The sequence below is a fragment of the Pan paniscus genome, chromosome 12 (assembly GCF_029289425.2).
Source record: "Pan paniscus chromosome 12, NHGRI_mPanPan1-v2.0_pri, whole genome shotgun sequence".
Taxonomy (NCBI): domain Eukaryota; kingdom Metazoa; phylum Chordata; class Mammalia; order Primates; family Hominidae; genus Pan; species Pan paniscus.
This window is the reverse complement of record NC_073261.2, coordinates 106536707-106562976: the sequence shown is the minus strand read 5'-3', so window position 1 is coordinate 106562976 and position 26270 is coordinate 106536707. Positions and strand designations below refer to the sequence as shown.

General features: G+C 38.2%; 1 protein-coding gene across 2 annotated transcripts in view; it reads right to left on the bottom strand.

Moving 5' to 3' along the window:
- WDR35 (WD repeat domain 35) overlaps positions 1-25464 on the bottom strand; it is a 78039-nt gene extending 52575 nt beyond the window's left edge. The window contains exons 1-10 of one of the 2 annotated variants that reach the window (XM_034952656.3): positions 25206-25464; positions 24379-24496; positions 17267-17338; positions 15494-15586; positions 13550-13678; positions 10333-10466; positions 9274-9439; positions 8364-8509; positions 4269-4394; positions 1517-1702 (exon numbers count right to left, since the gene is read on the bottom strand). In XM_034952656.3, coding sequence (XP_034808547.1) covers positions 1517-1702; positions 4269-4394; positions 8364-8509; positions 9274-9439; positions 10333-10466; positions 13550-13678; positions 15494-15586; positions 17267-17338; positions 24379-24496; positions 25206-25361 — 1326 coding nt within the window. In that variant the 5' untranslated portion in view covers positions 25362-25464. The remainder of the gene's footprint in view (positions 1-1516; positions 1703-4268; positions 4395-8363; positions 8510-9273; positions 9440-10332; positions 10467-13549; positions 13679-15493; positions 15587-17266; positions 17339-24378; positions 24497-25205) is intronic. The other variant, XM_003827005.6, reaches the window with a different exon arrangement.
- Between the last annotated feature and the right edge of the window lie 806 nt (positions 25465-26270).

Here is a 26270-nt window from a genome sequence, read left to right as displayed (position 1 = left end):
CATCGCACCCAGCCCCAAAATAATGTTTTTCAGACGTGTCCTTCCTGCACAGTCTCTGCTTCTTCCAAGTTCTTTTCCACTTGTGTTTAGATGGCTTTCTCAAATGTCTGGCAATCCTTGTCTAACTGCTTATATTTAAGAGTCAGACATTGAAAAGCTGTTCGGAACAGAGTTGTCTATAAGTGAGCCTCACTGACTGGCGTCTTTACTGTAAGGTGATGGGCAGGGCTACTTCCCTGGGGACTCTCAATCTCAGTATCTTTAGAAGGCTTTTCTCTTGAACAGGTCAAATTCTCCTGAGAAGATTTCCAAACTCCCACCTCAAAGCTCAATGCTCGGCTGCCAGTGTTCTGGGAACCAAGTAGGAAAAGAAGACTGGGGTAATGTTGAGTAGCAAACTTTTAACGTAATTGTCCTGTTTTCAGCAGAGTTCCCCCACCCTCAGCTCTGCTTGATGCTCTTCAGCGCAGAGACTCTTTGATCCTCTCTGGAGAGTAAACCCCAGTCGTTGTAGGGGGCAGAAGGGCAGCTGCCTGTGGACTCAGTATAGGGGAGTGGGATCTCCTTCTTCTTAAAAAAAAGTTTTCTCTTTTCTGCATAATCTCTGGTACTTCCAAATTGCTTTTATGTTTGTTTCTTTCTCCCACCAGGTACCCCCAAGTCCTGTGCCTCTTTGGGATTCCGTGATCTAAGCCAGTTGCCTCTGTTTTCTCCCTGAATGGCTTACGATTCAGCTTTCTTAGGTCTGCTAAGGTAATTACCGCTAATCCACCTACTCTAACCTACAAAATGTTGTTGCCATTTCCTTTCCCTTTCTGGTCCCTATGGGCTTATGACTTTTTAAAAAATACCTTTACTATTGTTTAGCAAGTTTCAGGAGAGAACACCAGCAAACATGGCTGTTCAAAGAGTCACCTTTAACAAAAAACTCTATACTTTTTAATGGGGTAAAATAATTGATAACACAGCCAAAGACATTGGTAGTCCTTTTCAGAAATATTTACATACTTCTGCAAATATTTAAGTTGTTAGTATACTTTTTAAAAAGACATATTTGTATTATTTATGTTATGCTATGATATATTAATTTTAAAAGCAATATAACTCCAAAGTAGATTTCTCAATGTCAAAAGCTACCCAAACTGTCGCAAGTGTTCATTGCTGCATAATTTCTTCAGCATTTATGCATAGTAGACATCTGGATGTTCATTTTTGCTCATGAAATTTTAACTTGAAAAGGGATTGCGGTATTTTAAATATATTTCAGAAACAAAAAGCTTCAGTATTGAACCAGTCAGTATGAATTGCCGTAAGATTAGCTGCTTGAAGAAAAAAAAAATCAGGGACACAGCATCAATGGAGTCACAGAGTTTTCCAAAATTGGTCTAGATCAATAGTGCCAACAGACCCAATGTTTTGATGTACTTGCCAGTGTAGAGGCCATGCTTGAAAAGGTAGAAAACTATAACCCAAGCAGTTAGCCCAGCTATGTCTTAAGATATCAAGAAACACCTACCTGAGGATGATTTTCATCAGCTTTTGTAGCCAAAATGCAGAAATCTCCACAGGTAGTAATAGAAATGAGACCCTTCACATATTTAACATATTTTTCATTGTTTTTCGTATCCCAGAAGACAACACAATACTCTGGACGATCAGGTCTGGTATATGCATAAATTACAGTATTTGAGCAATAACCCCACTAGGAAGAAAGGAAGGAGGAAAGGGAAGGAGATTGAAAGGGAGAAGAATTATTTAGTATTGGGAAGGCAAATCACATTATTTTATTTTTACTCTTGAAATATTGCAGATATTTATCACTGCTGACAAAATATATTCTTCAGAAACAGAAGACAGATTCAACCTTTTATAAAAATAATAGAGATTTATAAAACAAAGAATGTGCTGCAAATATAAATTTAGTTTGTCTAACTTTCCTTATTTTAATTGGTAAGATTTAAGCTTCAATGGTAAAAATTTTCAATAATCAATAATAGCTGCTGGACAGGGGACAACAGGTAGCGTGATCCCTGTCAAAGTTTCAATTCTGGATCTCCAAGTCGAAATTCAAAAATAGTCACTTTGCCTTTTTACCCCCATCCATATTTTTTATATTTGCTTTTATCAGAGTAACATATTCACATAATATATGGTCAAATAATCCTACCTGGCTTATTTAAAACAAAAACAAATGTAGAACCCCCTGCCAAATTTCCTCTCTCTAGAATGGTCGTGTACAACTACTTTAACTGCAACTGTTCTGGTGTTTATTTCTGTATCACATTATCTATTGATTATGGAACTTACACACTTACAGCTTTCCCTTCTAACTCTCCCAACATGTTTATATTTAATTTTGAATAAAAAAATAAAAATACATAAATTATATTAAAAATATAAAAATGAAATAAAATATCGTGTTGATATTACCATGATTGTGTTTACCATTCAAACAAACTAAGCTAAACCATGTTTAGCTTTTTGTATCCTGATTACTTTCTAAAATAAGTTTTTTTACTTTAAAATAGTTTTAGATGGACAGAAAAGTTGCAAAGATAGCACAGAGTTCCCATATACTCCTCATCCATTTCCCTTATTGTTAACATTTTACTTTACCATGGTACATTTGTCACAACTAGGAAATCAACATCACTATTAACTATATTACTATTACTATTAAGTAAACATCATACTTTATTTAGATTTCATTAGCTTTTCCCGAATGTCCTTTTACTATTCCAGAATCCCATTTGGGATACTTAGATTTAGTCATGTCTCCTTAGGCTCCTCTGGGGTGTGACAATTTCTCAGTCTTTCCTTGCTTTTAATGACCTCAACAGTTTTGAGGAGTACTGGTCAAGTATTTTGTAGATTGTCCCTCAATTTGGGTCTGTCTGATGTTTTCCTCATGCTTAGATTGGACTTCAGGTTTTTAGGAAGACTAGCACAGAACCGAAGTGCACTTCTTTATCATGCCATATCAGGGGGCATGTGATATCCACATGACATTCCTAATGATGTTAACCTTTATCACTTGGCCAAGGTGTGATTGACAAGTTTCACCAATATAAAGCTACTTTTTTTCCCCTCTCCATACTCTACTCTTTGGAAACTAAGTGTAGCCACACTCAAGCCAGGGGAACAGGGGCCTATGTTCCACCTCCTGGAGAAGGCAATACCTAAGTAAACTGGAATAATTCTGTAAGGAAGATTTGTTTCTCCTCTCCCATTTATTTATTTATTCAAATAATCCATCTATATCAGCATCAACTCTTGGGCATTTATACTTTGGGTCACAATAAAATAATACATCATTTATTTTATTATTCAAAGTGCTCCAGCTTTGGCCATTGGGAGGCTCTTTCAGCAATGTCCTTTTGACATTTCCCCATCCTTTTGTTGTCTGAGCACTTCCTTACTTGCTGGGACTATAAACTGTTCCAGGCTTACCTTGTATTTTCCCTGCCCTAGTCCTAGAATCAGCCATTTCTCTAAGGTCCTTTACCTTTTCAAAATTAAATATATAAGATTTTTATAACAGTTTACCAGATCAATCTCACATTTGAGAGCTTGCTTTTGGATCAAATGTTAAACTCAAGATAAAATACTGATTATATGTTATGTTGCTTATTCTCATTTTCTCCTTCTAATCCATTCTCTGCCCTTCTCTACCCTGCCGTGAGCCTTGGAGACTAGTTTCTACGAACTCCGTCACCTGGGCTACCTGGCCATCTGGCTCCCAGTTAGGTTTGGCCAACAGAAAGCACCAGCAAGTGGAGAGGTGAGTTGGAATATTTATTCCCCAAATCCCTCTCTGTCTGGCTGGTTGGCAGGGTCTGGGCTCCTGCAGAGCAGACCCTCTTGCACAGCCACAGCTCTTGTGGGTTCCAGGAGCCTGACTCCCTTGTCTTGCCCCTTCAGGCCCAGGGCTGGTGATGCCTTCTCATTGATGCTAATCTTTGGGTGCTACTTTCTATCATCCCTTACTGTTCCCTTTAGCCCTGCCCACATCCCTGTAATAAGCCCTTCATCAATCTCTCTTCAATTACTCCTTTGAGTGTACCATCTGTTTCTGGCTAAGACTCATGGAGTAATTTTACTAACTATATATAGTATTCTAGAAAAGTTTACTAGTTCTAAAATCTTCACACAAAAAGGCTTCCTTTCTGCTAGCTCCTAAAACAAGACAGCTTTGAATATACTTTGAGCTATAGCAAAATTATTTAGTAAGAAACACTGTTTATTTTACAACTGCTCTTAATATTTACCTTATAATTAGGTCGAATGTTTGCAAAATATATAAAGGAATCAACAGCTAGTGCAATTTTCAGTCCACCTCCTTCCCAAGATAGTGCAGATATTTCCTTTCCAGGAACTTTCAAAGTACCCAGATGCTGAAAAAGAAAGTTATCTTTAACCTAAAGTATAACAATTAACTGAAATACAAATTACCACCAATCACTTCACAGAGATCAAAAGTGGTATGAACATTATTTTGTGAAAAGTTACTAGTCACTTTAAAATCATGTTTCTTGAATTTTTTTTTTTTTTTTTTTTTTTTTTTTTTTTGAGACGGAATCTCTCACTCTCGCCCAGGCTGGAGTGCAGTGGCGTGATCTCGGCTCACTGCAAGCTCCGCCTCCCAGGTTCACGCCATTCTCCTGCCTCAGCCTCCTGAGTTGCTGGGACTACAGGCGCCCGCCACCACGCCCGGCTAATTTTTTGTATTTTTAGTAGAGACAGGGTTTCACTGTGTTAGCCAGGATGGTCTCGATCTCCTGACTTCATGATCTGCCTGCCTCGGCCTCTCAAAGTGCTGGGATTACAGGCGTGAGCCACCGCACCCAGCCACGTTTCTTGAATTTTTATAATGAAAAACATGCATATAAGAAAAATTTACAAACTATATCCAAAGAATTCAATAGCAAATTTCATCAAATCTAAAATGCCATAGACTGAAACATGAATTTTTATGTACAACTAAGGAAAGGAAAAAACACATTGCTAATTAAAATATGGCAACTTTGATTATAAGATGCCTCATTTTAAAGTTGTAAAAAATTATATTTCTTAGAATCAATGAAATATTTTATTAGTAAATTCAATCATAAAGTCTTGTCTTTCTCTTTCATCCCCTCATAACCAACGAGTCACCAAGTCCTACTGCTTTTACTCCTTTCCACTCTCTACAATTACCTTTTTAATGGACTGCATTGTGGTAATAGCTTCCTAACTTTAAGTCTTACTTTTCATCTGTTTCCTTATTCTCCCCCTCTGCCCTCCCAATTCAATCTATACTCTGCTGTCACAATTATCTTTCTGGAACACAGATCTAATCATAACCTACCCTGCTTTTTAAAAGGTTTAATAACTTTTAAAAATCAGTAAATCCCCACCATCACATTCTTTAGCATGGCATACAATGCCTTTTTCCCATCTTGTCCAAAATCATATTATGTGGCTTAATATCCCACTATTTAGCCATAACTGCTGTGTGCCTGCTCGTGAAGGAACTACTCTGCCTCCACAGCTTTGGCCTATACAATATCCCTTCTGCCTGAAATCCCCCTCTTCTTTCCTCACAGCTCCCCTATCCTTACTGGTCCTTGTCCTCCTGGAGCACGCCTATTCATCCATCAAGATACAGCTCAAATACTGCTTCCTCAACGAGTCCTGCCTTCTTCCCCCATTCTATGGTTCCAGAGAATTACAGAATGAGCTCCTTAAGAGTACTAACTGTATCATATTCACATTTCTTTCCCTTTCCATTAATAGATTATTTGATAAACTGATAGTCAATATATATCTTCAATAAATATACATTCAAATTTTTTTAATTTAAAATTTAAAATAAACAAACAGTACTTTTTATGACCAAATTAACGAGTAAATAAATGAATACAAACACTTTTTTAATGTGGCTATAAGGCAATCGAACATTTTTAATCTATATCTTTTATTTGACAGAATGATAGAATCCCCAAAATTTCAATGAACTTTACTGGTATCCCTTGTTCTAAGCAGATACCCTCTAGGGTCAAATTTAATGTTACTATAGTTTGAATGTCTGTCCCCTCCAAAACTCATGTTGAAATGTAATTGCCATTTTGACAGTATTAAGAGATGACACCTTTAAGCAGTGATCAGGGCATGAGGGCCCTCATGGCTGGGACTACTGCCATTATACAAAGGGGAATTAGGTCCCCTCTTGTCTCTCTGTTGCACTCTCTTTGCCCTTCTTCTTTCCACCATGAAATTATGCAGCAGGAAAGCCCTCACCAGATGTCAGTAGCTCAATACTGGACTTCTCATTCTCCAGAACTGTGAGCCAATAAGTTTCTGTTAATATATACTATGCAGTCTGTGGTATTCTGTCATAGCAGCACATAATAGAGTAAGACAAATGTATTGAGCTCCATTTTGCCAAGGAAACCAATGGAAGAAAAAAACCCAAAGTTTTAACCTAGGAGGGTCTGATCTATCTGTCTTGCTACCTGTATGAAATTAAAGGGGAACCAGCAAGCCCTCTACAGTACTCTTGGTATTGACCCATCCATAAGAGGAGGAGAATACGGCCATCTTCTAACTGCAAACCAGCCAGGATGTGGCAGCAGCAAGGAAAGAAAACCACCTTTTAGTAAGCCCTCATTACGTGCCAGGCACTGTGTAGGCATTTCCTCATTGCAATCTCCTTTAATCTTTACAACAGCACCATGACGTATTTCCTTTTTTCTGAAAATAACTAAACTGTGTCTCAGAGGCTAAATAACTTCTCTACGTCAAACTACACTGTGGAAAATGAGTTCAATGCCAGATCAACTTGACTACAAACCCTATGCTCTGTTATCTCCTACCATGGCTAAGACCACAGTGCAAAACCCAGGAGCCCCTGGCCCTCAGAATTTAAAAGCAAATTCTTCTCTGAGGTTTTCTTAAGTTTAAATCATTAAGTTTAAATTGTTAGATAACTTCCATCCAGGTTATCTTTCCTACCTTAACAATAACACAGATCCAAATAATTCCCCATATATTCACTCACTCAGAAAATACTGACTACTATGACCTGAGGAACTATGCTAGATACTTTTAGTTACAGCTAAACCAAACCCCACTTACAGTTTTCCGTTTAACACTTAACACATTGTTTTGCAAGACAATCAAACAGACTTTAGGATCCATGTTTTTCTACCTGGGGAAGGCTGAACTAACAAAAATAAGCAGATAAAACATTATGATAAATAAGTAAATGGCAACCAACAAAAATAACCAATAAAGAACATGAATTAAGAAGGAGGCTATAAATATAGAAATAATTAGAATGCAGATTTTTAATTATTTAGGAACCTTGAAAACTATGCTTTTTTTTTTTCCTTCACTTTTACATCTACGAGAAATATTGTCGTCTGACAATGTATAGAGAGCATCTACGTTCTACAGTATATTCCACTGGGTAACTTTGAGATACTGATTCAAAAGCATCAGAAGACATCATTTCTTGCCCTAAAAGAAATTATTAAAATATATAAAAATAACATTAAAACAACTGGTATAGGCTTTTATGCAGCCAAAAATATATATCACTGTAGTCTATGGTGAATTTATAAAAGCCAACAGGGTATTCAAAAGGGACAAAATATAGTACTGGGTTAGAAAATAAGACATTCAAAAAACGTATTAAGCTTAGTTATTAATAAGCTCTCACTTTCTAAATTCTTTAAAATTCACAATATATTAATTCTCCTACTTGACATTTTCCAATGCTACTTCTGAAAATTCTTTTAAAATTAAATTTATTAAAAATACTATTGAGAAGGATAATACTCATACGTACATTTATGAAAACAATGCTTTTATTTTAATGTAGCATCACCTAAGATTAATTATTAAATTTTCTTCAAGTAACTGATTACTTTGCAACAAATTAAAAGTATTAGAAGTTTGAAGGAAGGACAGACAGATATGTATGTTTAACATCTAAACACATTTAAAATATCACGTTAAAAATCAGAAAAATTAATCTGAAACAACTATATTATACTAAATACTACTCAAAAGCTGGCTATGAAAAGAGACACATATTCAGATCACAGAGAAAATATTCAAAATAACTACTCCATGATGATTTCTTATGTTAAACTTCTGGTTTTTTGAATGTATAAAATTGTAATTTTTATTTTGTAATTATAAAACTATAAGATTATAAAATTCCATGATAAAATACAACAAAGATTTATACTATGAAGATGAAATGTCCCTAAAAGAAAATGTGATAAGTTTACACCGTTTCCTTTGTTCTTTTTTCCTCTACCTTACTCACTGCACATTTAAACAGAAAGAAAGAAGATCAATTTGAATGCATTTACCTCACCAAACGGAGTGTAAAACTGCACAATGTTCACATCTTTGTCCTGCATGGCTGCCTTCTGGAAGCCCGCCACAGCTAACACGCTGCCCATGTGGTTCCACTGGATGCCTACTACGTACATGCCAGTGTCAATCAAAACGGGATCTAGTCAGAAAGAGAAAAATGAGGTCACTGTGGGAAAATACGTAGCCTAGAGAACTTTATAATCTTAAGAACAACTTTTAAACATTTTTAAAACTTTCCACATTTTTAAAAAAACAGGGCTGGGTACAATGGCTCACGCCTATAATCCCAACACTTTAGGAGGCTGAGGCGGGCGGATCACTTGAGTCCAGGAGTTCAAGATCGGCCTGGGCAACATGGTGAAACCCTGTCTCTACGAAAAATACAAAAATTAGCTGGAGGAGTTGGTGCACACCTGTGGTCCCAGCTCCTCAGGAGGCTGAGACCTTGAGCCTGGGAGGCCAAGGCTGCAGTGAGCCAAGAATGCACCACTGCACTCCAGCCTCGGCAACAGAGCAAGACCCTGTCGCAAAAAAAAAAAAAAGTTAAAAATTAGAAATTGAGGCCGGGCACAGTGGCTCACGCCTGTAATCCCAGCACTTTGGGAGGCTGAGGCAGGTGGATCACGAGGTCAGGAGATAGAGACTATCCTGGCTAACAGGGTGAAACCCCGTCTCTACTAAAAATATAAAAAATTAGCCAGGCATAGTGGCACGCCCTGTAGTCCCAGCTACTCGGGAGGCTGAGGCAGGAAAATCGCTTGAACCTGGGAGGCAGAAGTTGCCGTGAGCCAAGATCGTGCCACTGCACTCCAGCCTGGGCGACAGAGTGAGACTCCATCTCAAAAAGAAAAAAAAAAATAAAATAGAAATTTAAAAAATTTTTTAAACAGAAAAATTCCTTACTTTGGTCATTCTCATGTCTCATTATTTGGCATCTTCCATTATCAAAGCAAACAGCAAGGCAAGGGCAATCAGGCTCCACGTAGCCTTCTGTGCCATGGTACCAATGAATTCCAGCAATGCTGATAGCTCCAGTGACATTCACCAAACAACTCAGTTTCATTTTTATCTAAATAAAATTGGTTAGGTTTAATATTTTACATTTTAAAACACAGCAGTATAGAGACAATACTCAATAGAGTATTGTAGAAAGAACACTGAAAAATACAATCTAAAAATCAGGTAGCAAATTAAAGCTTAATCACTTACTGGTATACAGGCCATGGACAAATCACCTAAATGTCCATTTTCCCCACATGTAAAAAATGAGGATTAAAAAACACTGAGTTTTTATGAGACTCAAACATCAAGTATATAAAAGTGCTTTGAAAACAGCAAAATGATATAAAAGTTCATTATTTTACTTCCACCAGTGAGTGGATTTATTTAATGTCCTAACCCTTGCTAAAAAACAAAACTGCCCCACCAGTAATCATACATCTATTACAGCTAAACCTTGCAAAGCCAGAATTTTTCTCCAGATTATGCTGCCTGATCCTATTCTATTTTACCTTCTTTCCAGGGATTGATTTTTCTCACTTACCATTTAAGTCTGTCATTCTTTTTACAAACAACCATTGGTAGCTTGCTACAAAAATACCCTTTGGTATCTACATGTAAACTTTGGCTTCAGACACAAGAAGACACCTACAAAACTTAAACTGCACATCGCCCTACTCATTATCTCTCTGCTTAAATGCACTGACACCTTGTCCTTTCTACCTACCAAAAAAAAATTGGAACTAAAAGCTACACTCGAACTTGTTGCACTAATTTGCCTTGAGAAAACCAAAATTTTATTTCATTAAAACAAAATTTAGACGATTGGGAAAAAGAAAAAAAATCTGAATTGAAGACTTTAATTACACAAACCGCCATAACAAATAAATGTATATATAAACATGAATGATATGTACGATAATCATATAAAATTGTATAAACAAGACTGATGCATACACTTACCATAAAATTTCCTTGATTATCATAAATGTGTATTTCCCCATTTGCCATTCCAAAAAGTAAGACTCTACTGTCTGCAGACCATGTTACATGGGATAGCTGTATACCCTTCAGGTCTTTTCCCCAAATACGATTGCCTAAAACAAAACATTATTAAAAGTTGTTCAAGGTCATGATCCTCCAACAACGGCTTTCAAAATCTTTGTTTTTCTAAAGATCTCGCAAATTCTTCACAGCATTCATGCATTCATTCAATTTATTTGGCCAATAAATATTTACTGAGCACCTATATGTGCCTGAAAAGACATCTGAAATAGCAGCTGTTTCAACCTTTCTCCCCTTTCTTCTAAACTCTGAGGCTGGATCTCACTCCCAATTAGCAGTTGAGCCCATCTTCTATTTTGGAAAGAAAATAAAAGCACCCAAAAAACAAATTCCTCATTCCCATCTTCAACAATTCAGAACATAACTGAATCCATGCTTACACTTTCTGCGTTGCCCACTAATACAAAAGAAGAGGTATTTCCCCAGTCAGTCCCCTATCTAAGGCTAATTCCTCTATGTATTCTCTGATCTAATCCCTTCCTACCTTTGCAAAGATCTCCCTTTATCGACTACTCTCATTTTATCTTTCTCATTAAACTCTTCACTCCAGGGCCTTTCTTATGTGGATTTAAACACATGCAGATCTATTTCTCTTTGAAACCATCACCTTAAATAAAATAAAATAAACACTTTTATTAACCCCAAGTTCCCCCTCTAACTACTATTTCTACCATTCCTTTCCCAACCAAACTTCATGAAAGAGTTCTTCACACCTATAGTCTCCACTTCAACTCCCACTCAACCCTTAACCCCTCCCAATCTGGCTTCTGCCTCACAACTCCATTGAAACTGCCTACAACATACACTATTTGGGTTATGGTTATATACTAATAGTCCAGACCTCACCAATATTCAATATATCCATATAACAAACCTGCACTTGTACCCCCTAAATCTATAAAAATAATAAATAAAAAAAGAAGAAACCAAACCTGTTGACATCTTGATCTTGGACTTCTAGAGTCTAGAACTCTGAGAAAATAAATTTCTGTTGTTTAAAAAAAAGAAAGAAACTGCCTTCATGGACGTCACTGATGGCCTGTTGCTAAAGCCAATTGATACTTTTTTTTTTTTTTACCACTCCCTCCTTCTTGAACTCTCTTGGCTGCCATTAGCCCATATACTCCTTTATCTCCAAGACTCTTATATTTCTCGACATCCTTCTTCTGCCCATCCCTTAAATGTTGCTGATTTTTTTTTTTTTCCTGAGACAGGGTCTCACTCTGTTGCCCAGGCTAGAGTGTAGTGGTAAGATGATGGCTCACTGCAGCCTCAACCTCTCAGGCTCAAGCAATCCTCCCACTTTGGCCTCCCAGGTGATTGGGACTACAGGAGTGTGCCACCACGCCCAGATAATTTGTTGTTGTTTTTTTTTTATCTTTAGCACAGACAAGGTCTTGCTATGTTGTCCAGGCTGGTCTCAAACTCCTGAGCTCAAGCAATCCTCCCGCCTTGGCTTCCCAAAGTGCTGGGACTGCAGGCATAAGCCACTGTCCCCAGCCTAAATGTTGCTGATTCTTAACTCTACAAATGCCTCTTAGTTTTGTTCAACTATTTCAATGGTTTAAATTACCATGCATATGCTGGTGGTTCCCAAAATTTTGTGTTCAGCACAGACATTTTTGAGCTGCAGATATGTATGTCTAACTATGGTCTGGATAGATTTACTTGAATGGCCTATGGCATGACAAAATCAACATATCCAACAGAGGAATTTTCCCTTAAAATCAATCTTTCTCCACACTATTTTAATGAAAGGCATTACCATCCATCCAGCTGCCCAAGCTAAAACTCTGGATACTGCCCTGGGGACTTCCATCCTCTCATCCCCAATCCTATCTATTCTGCCTCCTGAGTATGTATAAAATCTACTTACTTCCATTCCCTTGTCATTACCTGGATGGCTACCATCCACCATAATCTCTCACCTGAATTGCCAGAGCAGTTTCCTGATACAGCTGCCCATTATCTTTCCTTCCTGTCTCTATTCTCCATATGTAGCACAGAGATGTTTCTAAAGAACAATCTTATCACATTGCTCCCATTCTTAAAACTTTTCATTGGCCTCCCAAGTGCTGTTGGACTTAAGTCCAAACACCTTAATATAACTTATGATCTGCATGATCTGGCATCTGTTTCTCTCTCTAGATTCACTGCATACTACTCTTCATTGTTAGTATCATACCCTACTGATAATCAACTTTTTTCAATGGCCCAAACACAGCTAAGTGCAACTCCTCTGGACCTACTCAAATACTACTTCTTAGGGCTGAGACATTCTACACACCAACCTACCTTGTGGCCAATGCCTCAGCATCAGCATCACTTCCTCCAGGAAGCCTTTCCTGATCCCTCCAAGTCTGCATTAGGTGGCACTTCTACATGCTCCTGTATTTTCCCCATCTTAGCGCTTATCACAGGATATTGTAATTTCTCAGTTACTCATCCATCTCTCCTGATCTAGGTCTGGTCATTGCTGTACCCTTAGTTCCTAAAATGATAGCTGTTGCTTTATAGGCTCTCAGAAACATTTGTTGACTACATGAAGTTACACACACACACACAGACACACACACACACACAGAGAGCGAGCGAGAGAGAGAAATAAAAATGATTTTAAAATAAATTATTTCTCTACAGAGTTTCAAATTAAAACAAAGGTGCAGAGTCTCAGAAGACCCAGTTTTATCTATTACTAGAATTTGAAAAATACAGGTTTTTAAGGCTATAAACTACAACCAACAATGACATATTCAGTTCCAATAAAAACGACCACAGACTTTTTGAAACTAAAGTCTATATATTTGTACAGACTAACCAATATAAAAAGAAATTACATAATGAGGCAGACATGTTTAAAATAATGCTGAAAAGTTAATTCAATTTTTTCAATGCCACTGTACGAAATAAAAAAATTTCCTTGAATATACATAAAAACAGATGGTTAAAATCAAAGAACGGTTCTTGAATGTCATCAAATTGTATATCAAATAGTTTCCCTTTTATGTCTATTTTTCAATCAGAATGCTAACATATGGTAACTAACTTAAATCTCTAAAGAAGAAAACTGTCAGCCAGATATTGATCTTAGTTCTATGTCCAATCAATACATTACCATCCACTGAACCAACTATCACAGCCCCATCTTCATATACAATGCAGATCTTCTGTCCGTCAGCATTCCAGCTCATACTGCGAACAACTGATTTATTTCGATTGTTGATCATCTCCTCAATCCAAGAGCCTGTTTTCACAAATTTAAAAAATTACAAGTCAAAACTTTCACATCTATGAAATAGTAGTTAAGAATTGAAAGCATTCCATAAAGTACACCATGGGACAAATAACTGCAAAGTTTTCTACAACCTGAGACATTAAACTATAAAACTTCCAAATCCAACAAAAACAAAATGAAAAATTAACTTGGGCTTAACTGATAACTGCTTCAAAGATTATCACAGAAAACATAATAAATGCCCATCCTTTGTTTCTTCTTTCTTTCTTTCCCTCTCTGTCTCTTTCTTTCTGTCAATTAAAAATTAAACTTCATTTGCTTTTTCAGAGATAAAACTACTGATTTTTCTGAAAGCCTAACTTTTCCCACTTGAACAATATGGTTCAGATCATAACCAATAAAAAAAAACTCCAAGTAACAATAACTTTATATATATGCACATAAACTCTCCAATGAATAATTACAAGCATATTAAATGCAGTATATTAGTTACCATCACAAAGAGAATGAAGGCAAAAAAATACACAGCATATTAGGTAAAACCCTAAGCCTGCTTGAAAAAATTCTAATCAGTTTATACTACATTAGTGACACGACATCTCTAATGCTGAATGACAAAAATATTCTAGTTGTATGCAGGGTAGGAATGAGATGTAACTTGTCTTTTAGCATAACCAAACTAGAAGCAAAAAAATAGGCTATTTTGTTTTTGCTTTTCTTAAAGGCTTTTTTACATACCAACATGGGCAACTCTGGCCTGCAGCCAAGCAAATAATCATGTAATTTGGAATAACTGCCCAGAGCAGGATAACAGAATCGAGACTGAGACCCAGAGAAGACCTGAAGACCTACCTTGGAAACAGACAAAGTTTACTCCAGTCCACTCAATTTTCACATTCTATCCCCTACACACACACACACACACACACACACACACACTTTTTTAAAAATTAAAGTATTATAGCATATCTTTAATGAAGACTTTTTAAATGGTATGCCCTGCCATTTAAAACAGCACACATGAACTTTTCAAAACAGCACACATGAACTAAGGCACCCTTCCCTTTTGAAGATGATAACTACAGGCCTCAGGAGAACATGTATTATGAGCTGCTTTTCTGGTAAAAGTGGATTATCTAAGTTAATCCTTCTTTTACTCGCCCTCTCTCGTAGACAAACTGTGAACCAGTAGTCAGAGTTGAGATAAAATCTGTATCCATAAAAGAAAAGGAAACTAACTGGCCCATGCAGGAAGTGAATTATTCCCTTTGACTTCTTACTAAATGTGTTTTTATCTACTGAGATAACTCTAGCCACTCATTTATTCATTCATTCAACAAATATTTATTGAACATGTACACTGTGCTATGTATTATAAAAGGTTCTACGTATAAAATGAACAAACAGTCATTTCCCCTTTCCCCTCAGAGCTTACAGTCTACTGAGGAACCAATATTAAATACACACTCACACACACATGAATGTAATTATAAACTGGAACTACCTAGAAGTAATTCTTATTGGAAATCTGGAAAAAAAAAGACTTATCTCAAGCAGAAGCTATTCTTCTGCTAAGAGTCTAAGTTCATTTTGGAGATAGCCAACAGTCACCTAATTCACTTTCTTAATAACAGGGTTAAAGTTTAAAAAAAAAAGTGAAAAGTAGGCAGCAATAAATCCAGAAATATTATCACTGTGCAGTCAGGATGAACTCCTGTTGTTAGTAAAAGGGGTCTATTTTGGAGATGTTATTTACCCATCCAAATACTGTGATCCAGATGCCAACTTGTGAAAAATTAAATAATCTCTCCTAGTAAAGTATACCTTTATATAACATCCACACAATGATAAGCCCGTTTTCATCACTGGTAGTCAACTTCTGATACTGCTCATTCCATGTTACAACTTGAACAGAACCTAGAACATTATAAAACAATTTAGAAACTTAAAGGTTACAATTAATTTCAAATTTACATTTTTATATAAACACCAAGACCATGTTAAAATCAATATGGTTCCTGTACAGCTAACTAGTCTTTAATATTCCTCAAAACCTATTCATAAGATGCAGTTATTGATATCACTAATTTTCTACAACAATGCATAATACTATTTTTCATATCTATCCCTATTTCATCCCAGTAAAGACACCTATCATGGCTAGCTACCAGAACTACCATATACCTGATGACAGAAACAAATACAAGCATGGTTTACTCAATTGGCCTGACTCCCAAAAATAATGATGTTCAAAGGACACCATAACAAGTACTTGTTTAGGGGACTTTTATCATTTTTGGTAGATATGTCCTATAATCTCTCTTCTGCCCACCTCTCACTCGTTTTCCATTCTATTAGTAAAACACTCTTGAGCATATCTTAAACCTCTAGGGTACGTGAATAATTGATGACTTTTAATTTTTTAATCCCTAAATACTTTAGTGTACATTTCCTAAAAATAAAGACATTCTCTTCCATAATCATATTACAAATTAGGAAGTTTAACACTGATATACTATTATCTAACTCACAGTCCATATACAAATTTTATCAATTGTCCAAATAATGTCCTTTATAGACACTTGTTCTTCTCATTCCAAGATCCAATCTAGGATTATACAGTGCATTTAGTTGTTATACATCTTCAATCTTTAGTCTTTTTTTTTTCTTGAGACAGGATCTTGCACTGTCACCGAGGCTGGAATGCAGTGGCACAATCATGGCTCACTGCAGCCTCCAACTCATGAGCTCAAGGGATCCTCCCACCTCAGCCTCCTGAGTACCGGGGACTACGGGCACACAGCACCACGCCTGGTTAATTTTTTTTATTTTTTGTAGAAACAGGGTCTCATTATGTTGCCCAGGGTGGTTCCAAAATCCTAGCCTCATGCAGTCTTCCCACCTTGGCCTCCCAAAGTGCTTGAACTATAGGTGTTAGCCACTACACCCAGTCTCTTCAGTCTCCTTTAATCTGGAATCATAGGACAGATTCTAAAAAGGATTATATATACAACATCCATAGACAGGAGTATTTTCAATATATTAAAAACAGCTATTTTCTTCTAGATTTATTTAAGATGTTGTTTAATCATGTAAAAGTTGAATGACTCTAAGTTGTATTACTTATGTCTCAACAGAAATGATTACAAACAGCTCCCAACTTACAATGGTACTACTTAAATGACTTTTCGGTGATGGGAATGCAATACGCATTCAGTAGAAACCGTACTTCGAGTGCCCATACAACCATTCTGTTTTTCACTTTTAGTACAGAAATCAATAAGTTACATAAGATATTCGACATTTTATTATAAAATAGGCTTTATGTCAGATGATTGTGCCCAACTGTAGGCTAGTGTTTTCTGGGCATATTTAAGGTAAGCTAGGCAGAGCTATGATGTTCAGTAGGTTAGGTGTATTAAATGCATTTTCAACTTACAATGGGTTTATTGGAACATATCCCCATCGTAACTCAAAGAGCATCTGTACTGTAAATATTACCATTATTTAAAATGTTGACATTTCTGCATTAAGTAGAAGCTTTCTAAATGCCTAAATACCACTCAAACATGACTTAAAAGAAATTGAATGACTCACCACTATGACCTTCAAGAGTCTGATTCATAGAAAGGTTACTGGGGGCTGCAAGACCCCTCAATTTTGCATCATCTAAAACAAAACAAAACAAACTACTATGATAAATATGTAAAAGTGACATATTATAAGATTTTGACTCTTTTTGTATTCCTGGGCAGTATTAATCATTTTTCTAAGTATGCCCCATTCTGATATATTTTTCTCATGGTATAAACATGAACAATAACACATACCCCTTGCAAAGATATTCTGGTAAAATAAAGCAAAATATATAAATGAAGATTGTTTACTCATACATTACATATATTAATAATCATCACTGCTTTTTATTCCTTTCCAAAAGACCACAAATAGAAATATTTATGGCCTACAGATTGAAAACTCTACAGCTTACAAGGGATCAAAACAGCATAGACTTTGAAAATGGGTTTTTACTAGATTACACAGAATCTTATATTCACTCATTTATTCATTCATTTAACAAATATTTATTAAATGTGTACACTGTGCTATGCATTACAAAAGGTTCTACATATAAAATGGTGAACAAAACAGTCATTTCCCCTTTCTCCTCAGAGCTTTCAGTCTAAGGGACCAATATTAAATACATACTCACACACACATAAATGTAACTATAAACTGGGAATGTGAAAGCATAATAAGAAAGAGTAGCAGAAGTGACTTAATTTAGATTGATGGGGAACCAGGGAAGGCTATCAGAAGAACTGATATTTAAGCTGAGACTGAGAGGTAAACTGGAGATAGCCAGGAAAGGTAGAGAAAGAAGGGGAGTATTCCAGACTAGGACACAGCAACGCAAAGGCTCTGAGGTAGACAACTAGAGCCCTTGACAAACTCTAAGAAGGCCTATGTGGATGAACAGGGGAGAAAATTGCATCAAACAAGGCTGGAGTGATAGGCACAAGAAAAACTATGAAGTATTTGTAGAAAATGATAAGAATTTTAGATTTTATCCAAAGTGCAATGAAAACCTCTAAAGACGTCTTAAAAATTTACTAACCATCCTACAGAGAATATTAAAATGTCATCTCAATAAATTAATCTTGGCTTAGAAATCTGTTACACATAAAACATAGCATTTAAAATTTTCATTTAAAATACAAATGTTATGAAGATCTTAAGAATTTGTGAGAATGGGAATTATACCAATGCTAAAGAAAATTCTACTTTCAGATAACGAGTATCTTAAAATATTATGAAAAATATCCTTTATTCTGAAAACATTGTCAGGAAAAAATACCTAATTTCCTCTAAATCACTAGTTCTAATTACCCAGTTGTTTTGGTAACACAAGAGTACACATGTACAGTTTAACAATGCAATCATCTGTCAATTAAGATAGAATAAATGTTGCTGACACACACATTAGGCTGAACATAATTTTTTTTAACACAGGGTTCTTTCATTCATTTAATCTTTTAAAAATTGTACAACATACTTAAACTTTATTATAATATTCTAAAATATTTGGTGGAAACATTTTTCTTAACTTCTAGCACTGAAAAATCCATTCTAATGCATATATATATATACACACACATATTCTGATGTCACTATAACCTAAGTGAAATGGGTGATATGAGATTTAGATTGACCACCCATGTTTGCCCTCTGTTAGACCATAAGGTAGCATACTCTTGACAAAACACATGCTGACAGTTAAGAACAGGCTTTGAAATTCAGCTTGATATATTGAACAAATATCATCCACATCTGAAAACATCTCTTGCTGGAAGCAACTCCGTAACTTGATCATGTAAAAAATATTCATAAAACCCACCTGAAAGTTCTCAGATGTCCATAAAAAGGCCAAAAGTTTTAAATGATGTAGAGTAAAGCCAGCGATAATATCCCAAGATTCCATTCAGTTACATTACTAGACTCCAGATAGCCAATAAGGTAATGAAACCAAACTGGTATGTGAATAAAAATCTGGTAATACTGACATAAATCTTCTAAAAGCACATAACAGTAATCCTTGGATTTAAAAGGCATAATCAAAGAAGTCACCAATAAAATAAAGCATTTTAAACTCATGTAAAGGAATTTCAGAATGAAATCAGTTATTCCAACAATCCAAAGTACATCAAAAAGTCCAAAGAAGGCTTTTAAAAAATTAAGGTGTAATAAAGCAACTGAAAACAAAAGGTATGACATAGAAGAACAGAAGATCATGCTAATAACACCAATAATCAAGCACACTAAATCTTTGAGAATCTTTCTCTTAGAAAAGCGTGACTGCCAATGCTTTTGTTTGCAATCATAAAAGTTGTCAGCAGCCCAATTTCAACAGAAATTCCTGTTACATGCTGCAAAATAAGCTTGAAACCTAGAATCAAAATATACAGAAGACTGTTTTGCAACACATAAGGATAATACAATTCTGAGAAAGAGATGGTACCATACTCGCCAGACTCTCTGGCAGGATCATCTGGTTGCCTTGCTTCTCTGTGTGAATGACTGACTGCAAAGGACTCTGTATGCATCCCTGGGTCTAGCTAAGGACACCTTACCTGAGATTTCTGGTCAATTTTGTTGTCCTGGGCATATTGGAAGGTTGAGGCAATGTCACTGCCTGCAGGTACCGGAGGACTGCGCAGTCAGCTGCAGTTGGCTTCCATGGCCCTATATACTTTTTCTCTGATGCAAATGTTGGCTTCCAGGGCTCTCTGTTTCCTCTCATGAGGATGAGGGTGGAGGCCTTGGCAGTCGTAGCAGAAAAAGCAAGAAATGCCACCTCAATCCTAGTCAGGGCCATCATCCTCAAACCCTACCACAAGCAGCTCCAACCCAGGGCCATCATCCTCAAACCCTACCACAAGCAGCTCCAACCCAGGGCCATCATCCTCAAACCCTACTACCTGCAGCTCCAACCCAGGGTCATCGTTCTCCAACCCTACCACCTGCAGCTCCAGCCCAAGGCCATCATCCTCAAACCCTGCAACAAGCAGCTCCAACCCAGGGTTATCATTCTCAAACCCTACCACAAGCAGCTCCAACCCAGGACCATCATCCTCAAACCCTACCACAAGCAGCTCCAACCTAGGGCCATCATCCTCAAACCCTACCACCAGCAACTCCAACCCAGGACCATCATCCTCAAACCCTACCACAAGCAGCTCCAACCCAGGGCCATCATCCTCAAACCCTACCACAAGCAGCTCCAACCCAGGGCCATCATCCTCAAACCCTACCACAAGCAGCTCCAACCCAGGACCATCATCCTCAAACCCTACCACAAGCAGCTCCAACCCAGGGCCATCATCCTCAAACCCTACCACAAGCAGCTCCAACCCAGGACCATCATCCTCAAACCCTACCACAAGCAGCTCCAACCCAGGGCCATCATCCTCAAACCCTACCACCAGCAACTCCAACCCAGGACCATCATCCTCAAACCCTACCACAAGCAGCTCCAACCCAGGACCATCATCCTCAAACCCTACCACAAGCAGCTCCAACCCAGGCTGTCAGCCCTTTAAATATCTTTTGGCAAGGAAATGACATCATCTGGTCCCTTTAAAAAAAAAAAAAAAAGGGCCGGGCGCAGTGGCTCACGCCTGTAATCCCAGCATTTTGGGAGGCCCAGGCGGGCAGGTCGCTTGAAGTCAGGAGATCACGACCATCCTGGCTAACACGGTGAAACCCCGTCTCTACTAAAAAAAAAAAATACAAAAAATTAGCTGGGCGTGGTGGCACGCACCTGTAATCCCAGCTACTCAGGAGGCTGAGGCAGGAGAATTGCTTGAACCCGGGAAGTGGAAGTTGCAGTGAGCCAAGATTGCACCACTGCACTCCAGCCTGGGCAACAGAGTGAGACCCCGTCTCAAAAAAAAAAAAAAAAAAAAAAAAAAAAGCCTGACACTGGCTAGAGTGTCAAGAACGACTAAGAGGAAGCCAGAGACAATGGAAGGAGGGAAACTGATTCTCACAATAGACCAGGTGAGGGATGATGGTAGCTGGAGCTATAGTGGGAGCAGGGGAGACAAAGGAAAGGATGGGTTCAACATACACTTTGGAGACAAAAGCAACAGGATTGCTGATGCAGATGTTGTTAACGGAGGAAAAGAGAAGATTTCCAGCTTGAGCAAATGAGTGAAATGGAGATATTTGCTGAAATGGAGAGAATTGAAAGAGATTTGGAAGAATATCAAGAGTTCGGTTTTGAACACAGTAAATAGGAGATACCTGTGAAAGACTCCAGTGGAGACACCCACGTCTGAAAAATCAGGACTGGGCTGGAGATATAAATGTGGGGCTCTTCACCTCATACCACAGATGGCATTTAAGGGCATGAGAATGAAAGAATAAATAGAGCAAGTGAATAGAGAGCCCAGAAGCAAGTTCTCAGGAATTCTAATAGAAGAGGGAAATCTAGCAAAGAGACTGAGGACTGACCAGAGAAGGAGAGAAAAGTAGTACATCTAAATATAACAATAACTTAAACATTCTGAATTCTCTTGTCTGGAAAAATAATGTTTCAAGTCAAATCCTGATGAGTCAATAAAAGCTGTCCATTAGATTTAGAACATGAAAGTCACTGGTGAGGGAGAGAAAAGGAGAGAGGACTGATATTGAAAGGAGAGAGAGAGGATAAATTGGCAGAAAGGTACCTGAGAAGGTGAAGGGAGATGGGCTCCAGCAAAACACTGGAAGCTGGCCTGTGAGAGAAGTAAACCTGATGTAAAAAGATGGATTGCTGTTTCTAATTCCTTTCCTTCTAGAGCAGGGAACTGAAAACTGGAAATGCAATGTGGTGCAAACTTTCTGGAGGGTAATTTGTGTACATATTAGGAACTTGTATAAATGTACACACTCTTCGATCCAGTGAATGCCATTTCTAGAGATTTATCGTAGAAAGTATTAACAATTTATGCAAAGATTTGGATACAAAGATACAGTTGCTTTAATAGTAAAAATGTGGAGACACCTAAATGTCCAATACTAAAATTGGTTAAGCAAATTATGATATATTAATACCAATATAATGAAATACTAAATAGACATTAACAATGGTGCCATAGAAGATGATTTATTGATGTAGAGGATTGCTGTATTATGTTGCTGTACCCGAACTACAACACATTATACTTCACATGTTGCATCTTTAGCACAACACAGTGCTTCATAGAAAGCAGGCATGCAATATCTATGATTGTTACCGGAGGGATCTGCTGAATCAACACTATTTGTATTAAATATAATATACTGATCTTGTTAGACTCTCACAGCCATATTCCTCATATTTATTTCTTTCAGCACAATTCATAATCATTCAGTTCCAAAACAAATACTTTACTTCATTTTCCAAACCTCCCAAGAATCGATTTCCCATCTTGTTCACTAATTTCAAAGAATACTCCAGTCACAGCTCATCAAAAGGGCAGAGCAGAAAAAGAAGTTTGTTTTTAAAAAAGCCCTCAATGTTAAACAAAATGAATGCATTTCTTAATGTAATTTAAAACTTGCAGGCCAGGCACGGTGGCTCACGCCTGTAATCCCAGCACTTAGGGAGGCCGAGGTGGGCAGATCACGAGGTCAGGAGATCAAGACCATCCTGGCTAACACGGTGAAACCCAGTCTCTACTAAAAATACAAAAAAATTAGCCAGGCATGGTGGTGGGTGCCTGTGGTCCCAGCTACTTGGGAGGCTGAGGTAGGAGAATGGCATGAACCCAGGAGGCGGAGCTTGCAAGGAGCCGAGATCCAGCCACTGCACTCCAGCCTAGGCAACAGAGCGAAACTCTGTCTCAAAAAAAAAAAACTTGCTACATATTGTAAGCAAAAGTATGTATATACAGACACATATATATATATACACATACATATATATATCTATATACACATTTAAGAAACAGAGAAAAACTTTCTTTTAACACAGTTTTAAAAAACTAAAGCACTGACAGATTGAACTATAAAACAGCATAAGCCAAACTTTAATTGGTACTCTTCTTTACTTAGGCTGTCCACTAGCCCTTTGTGTAGTAGTTAAAAACAAGGACTTGAATGTGAGACAAACTTAGTTTCACATCCTTGCTTTGCCACTTACTGGCTGCGTGACCTAGGGCAATTAACAGCTCAGAGCCTTAATTTTCTCACCTAGAATACCTACTGCCCAAGATTATTGTGAAGTCAAATAAGATTGTGAAGGTTAAACATCCACTATATGGAAAATCGTCAATAAGTATTTATTATTCATACCACATTCAAAGTTGTAAGGTAATGCTATTCAAAGTGGGGTCTGAGGACCAGCAACTCAGCTTCACTAGAAATGGAAATTCTCAGGCCCCATCCCGGGTCTATTGTGTGGGGGTAGAGCATGAAATCCGTCTTAACAACCTCTTCCAGTGATTCTTATACCTAATACAGTTTGAGAAGCTATGTTGTAAGGAATCCAAAAATGTAATGCAGTTTAACCCCCTACATTTTCATTTTATGGAAGACTAAACTAAAGTAGTGAGATCCTCAGCTACTTGTTGAAAGTCATTCAGTAGTCTTGTGGAAGAGCTGAGATTTAACTCCAATTGCCTTATCTAGATCTTCAATCTAGTGCGGCACTAGGGGGGCTAAAGAAGTGGGAAGCTGTTTGCTGTGATTCCAGAGAACTAGATAAAGAAAGAAATCAAGCAGCAAAGACAAGAGACCTACTAATAGAAATGTAAAACGTATCCCATTTTCTGTTCTTGGACACTAGGTGAATAACCATTAATGCATCTGATAAGCAGAAAGGATGACACAGACCTGTAAACAATCTGCCAGATTTTCTTACTGAAATGTTGACTCACAGGATTTCTATTAGACTCCTAATAATATAGTACAATAATTAGACATAGCATAACACAGTGACTTATTTTCATTCTTCATTATTTTTCATTTTCCATTAATAACTCAGCAAAAACCATCTGATGTTTACATTCAGCATTCTCTGAACTTTATTGCAAATATACTCCAGAAAAACACCATAAAATGTTTTGGTAGTTTTCCCTTTAAAATAATCAGAACTGCATATTGACAGATAACATGAATAAATCGCACTGAACAAATAACATTAGCCAATTTACTACCAAACATGTGGGCTTGCATTCACTTACCTGTCTGCGTCTCTAATTTCAAAACTTTCAGTAATCCATCTTCACCACCGCATGCTATGAACCCTTGTTCCTTGTTCCAGGATACACACTGCAGCTTCACGTTATTGGGAATGGAAATCTGAAAAAGCAACCACAGCCGCACTAGCAACTTTTCACGAAGGAGTTGGGAAGTAAGTCTGCAGGAGATGAAAGCTGAAGAAAATCTTCCAAGAAGAAAAACGAACGGCCTTGCAGAAAAAAAATGAGCTGCTGTGAAAATGGGCATGGTCCCCTGAACTGACCCGGGCTCTAGCATTTGGGAAAGAGGGAAAGAAGTGCACAAAAGAGAAGGATAGTGACTGCGGAGGAAGCCAACGCCAGAGTCTCACCGGATGGATTTTTTAAAGGGAGGACGGGGAGAGGGTATAAATCCATACCACCAGTCCCTCTTCCTTTTTACCTACAACTTAGGCTATCCTATTGTTATTTCTTTTCTCTTGCCCAATGGCTCGTGGTGATCCAAAGAGTTTAAATCACGTGGATCAGCAACAAGTGGAGGAGGAAACATAGGGTAGCACGTGGCGACTTATCCTCAAGCCACCCAAAAGGACCTAGCCAGGGGCAGGAATGCGAGAGTGCTGCGAGAGGGCAGAAAGCTCGGCCAAAGACTGGGGCTCTGGGAACCGCAGGAAGAGGTCGGAGGCTGGACCCGGCGGGAAGGATGGCTGCGGAATGGCGAAGCCACGACCAGGACCGGGTGAAGGAGCCTGGCTTCTCGGGAAGGCAGCGGGAATCGCCGCAGGCTGCGGGAATGGCGGAGAAACGAGGACGCCCCCCAGGAAACTCACTTTCTTGCTCAGGTAGAAGAACATCGTGGGATCCCCGAGAGGGTCACGGCGGCCGCTAAGGCCCTCGACAAGTAACGGTTCTACGTCTCCAATCGGGAGTACCAGCAGCTCCGGAAAGCTCCCGTCGCCCTGGCAACCGCTGTTGCCCGGTCGCATCCGGGGCGCCGCGGGACACTTCCGGTGACGCCCTCGCAGCGGGCACCGGCGTAGTGCGCCTGCGCGGACGTCGATGGGTTTGTGGGCGCGGGGCGCGAGGCGGTAGCTGGGCTAGTCCTGTTCCCTGGCGTCTGGGCCTTTCTGCTCTCCGCAAGGAGCTGGGTCGCGACCTGTCACTGCCAGCCGTGCGCTCGCCCTCTGCGCCCCGTCTCGTGGTCAGTGCCGCCCTCCCTCCTGCCACACCTGTGATGATCGCGATGGAGCCGCGCCTCAGGTGGCATTACTATAAACCTAAGAGGAGAGGCGCCCGTTCGAATAAGGGCAAATTATTTAGTATTTTGTAAGTTCCAAAGTTCCAACATTCTTGAAAGGGAAAAGCCATTTACTGTATTTGATAGGCTGGCGCCACTGGCCAGATGAAAGTGCAAATGTGCGTACTGAGATCTTACAACCCTTTTCTGTGTCTTTGGGGATTGGAGAACCTCTAGAGCAATTTAGGAATAGAAGATTTTGTTTATTCCGCTTGTTTTGACATTTTTTAACAGTTTAATTATTACCGCAACCCCGAGGGTCCTTTTAAAGGAATTTCTGTAAACGTTGGGTAATTACAGCGTACAATTGCTATTGGGGCATAGCCTCCCATTTTACAAATATTTGAGCGTTTGGTGTTTTCTCGTCTAGAGTCGACTGTTACATATTCTCTTCTTTTTCTTACCTTCTTTCTTCATTCTCCTTTGTCCTTTTGGAATGCTTGAGAGTTACAAAGCCTCAAAGTCTAAGGCATAGGGCAGAAATCCAAGTAGAACCACTCTCATGAAATTATTTGGTCTCACCTATGTTTTTATTTCTGGTTTTCCCTTTTACCATGATCTAGCATGTAATTTATGCATCAGTAGTTAATTTCCCCAC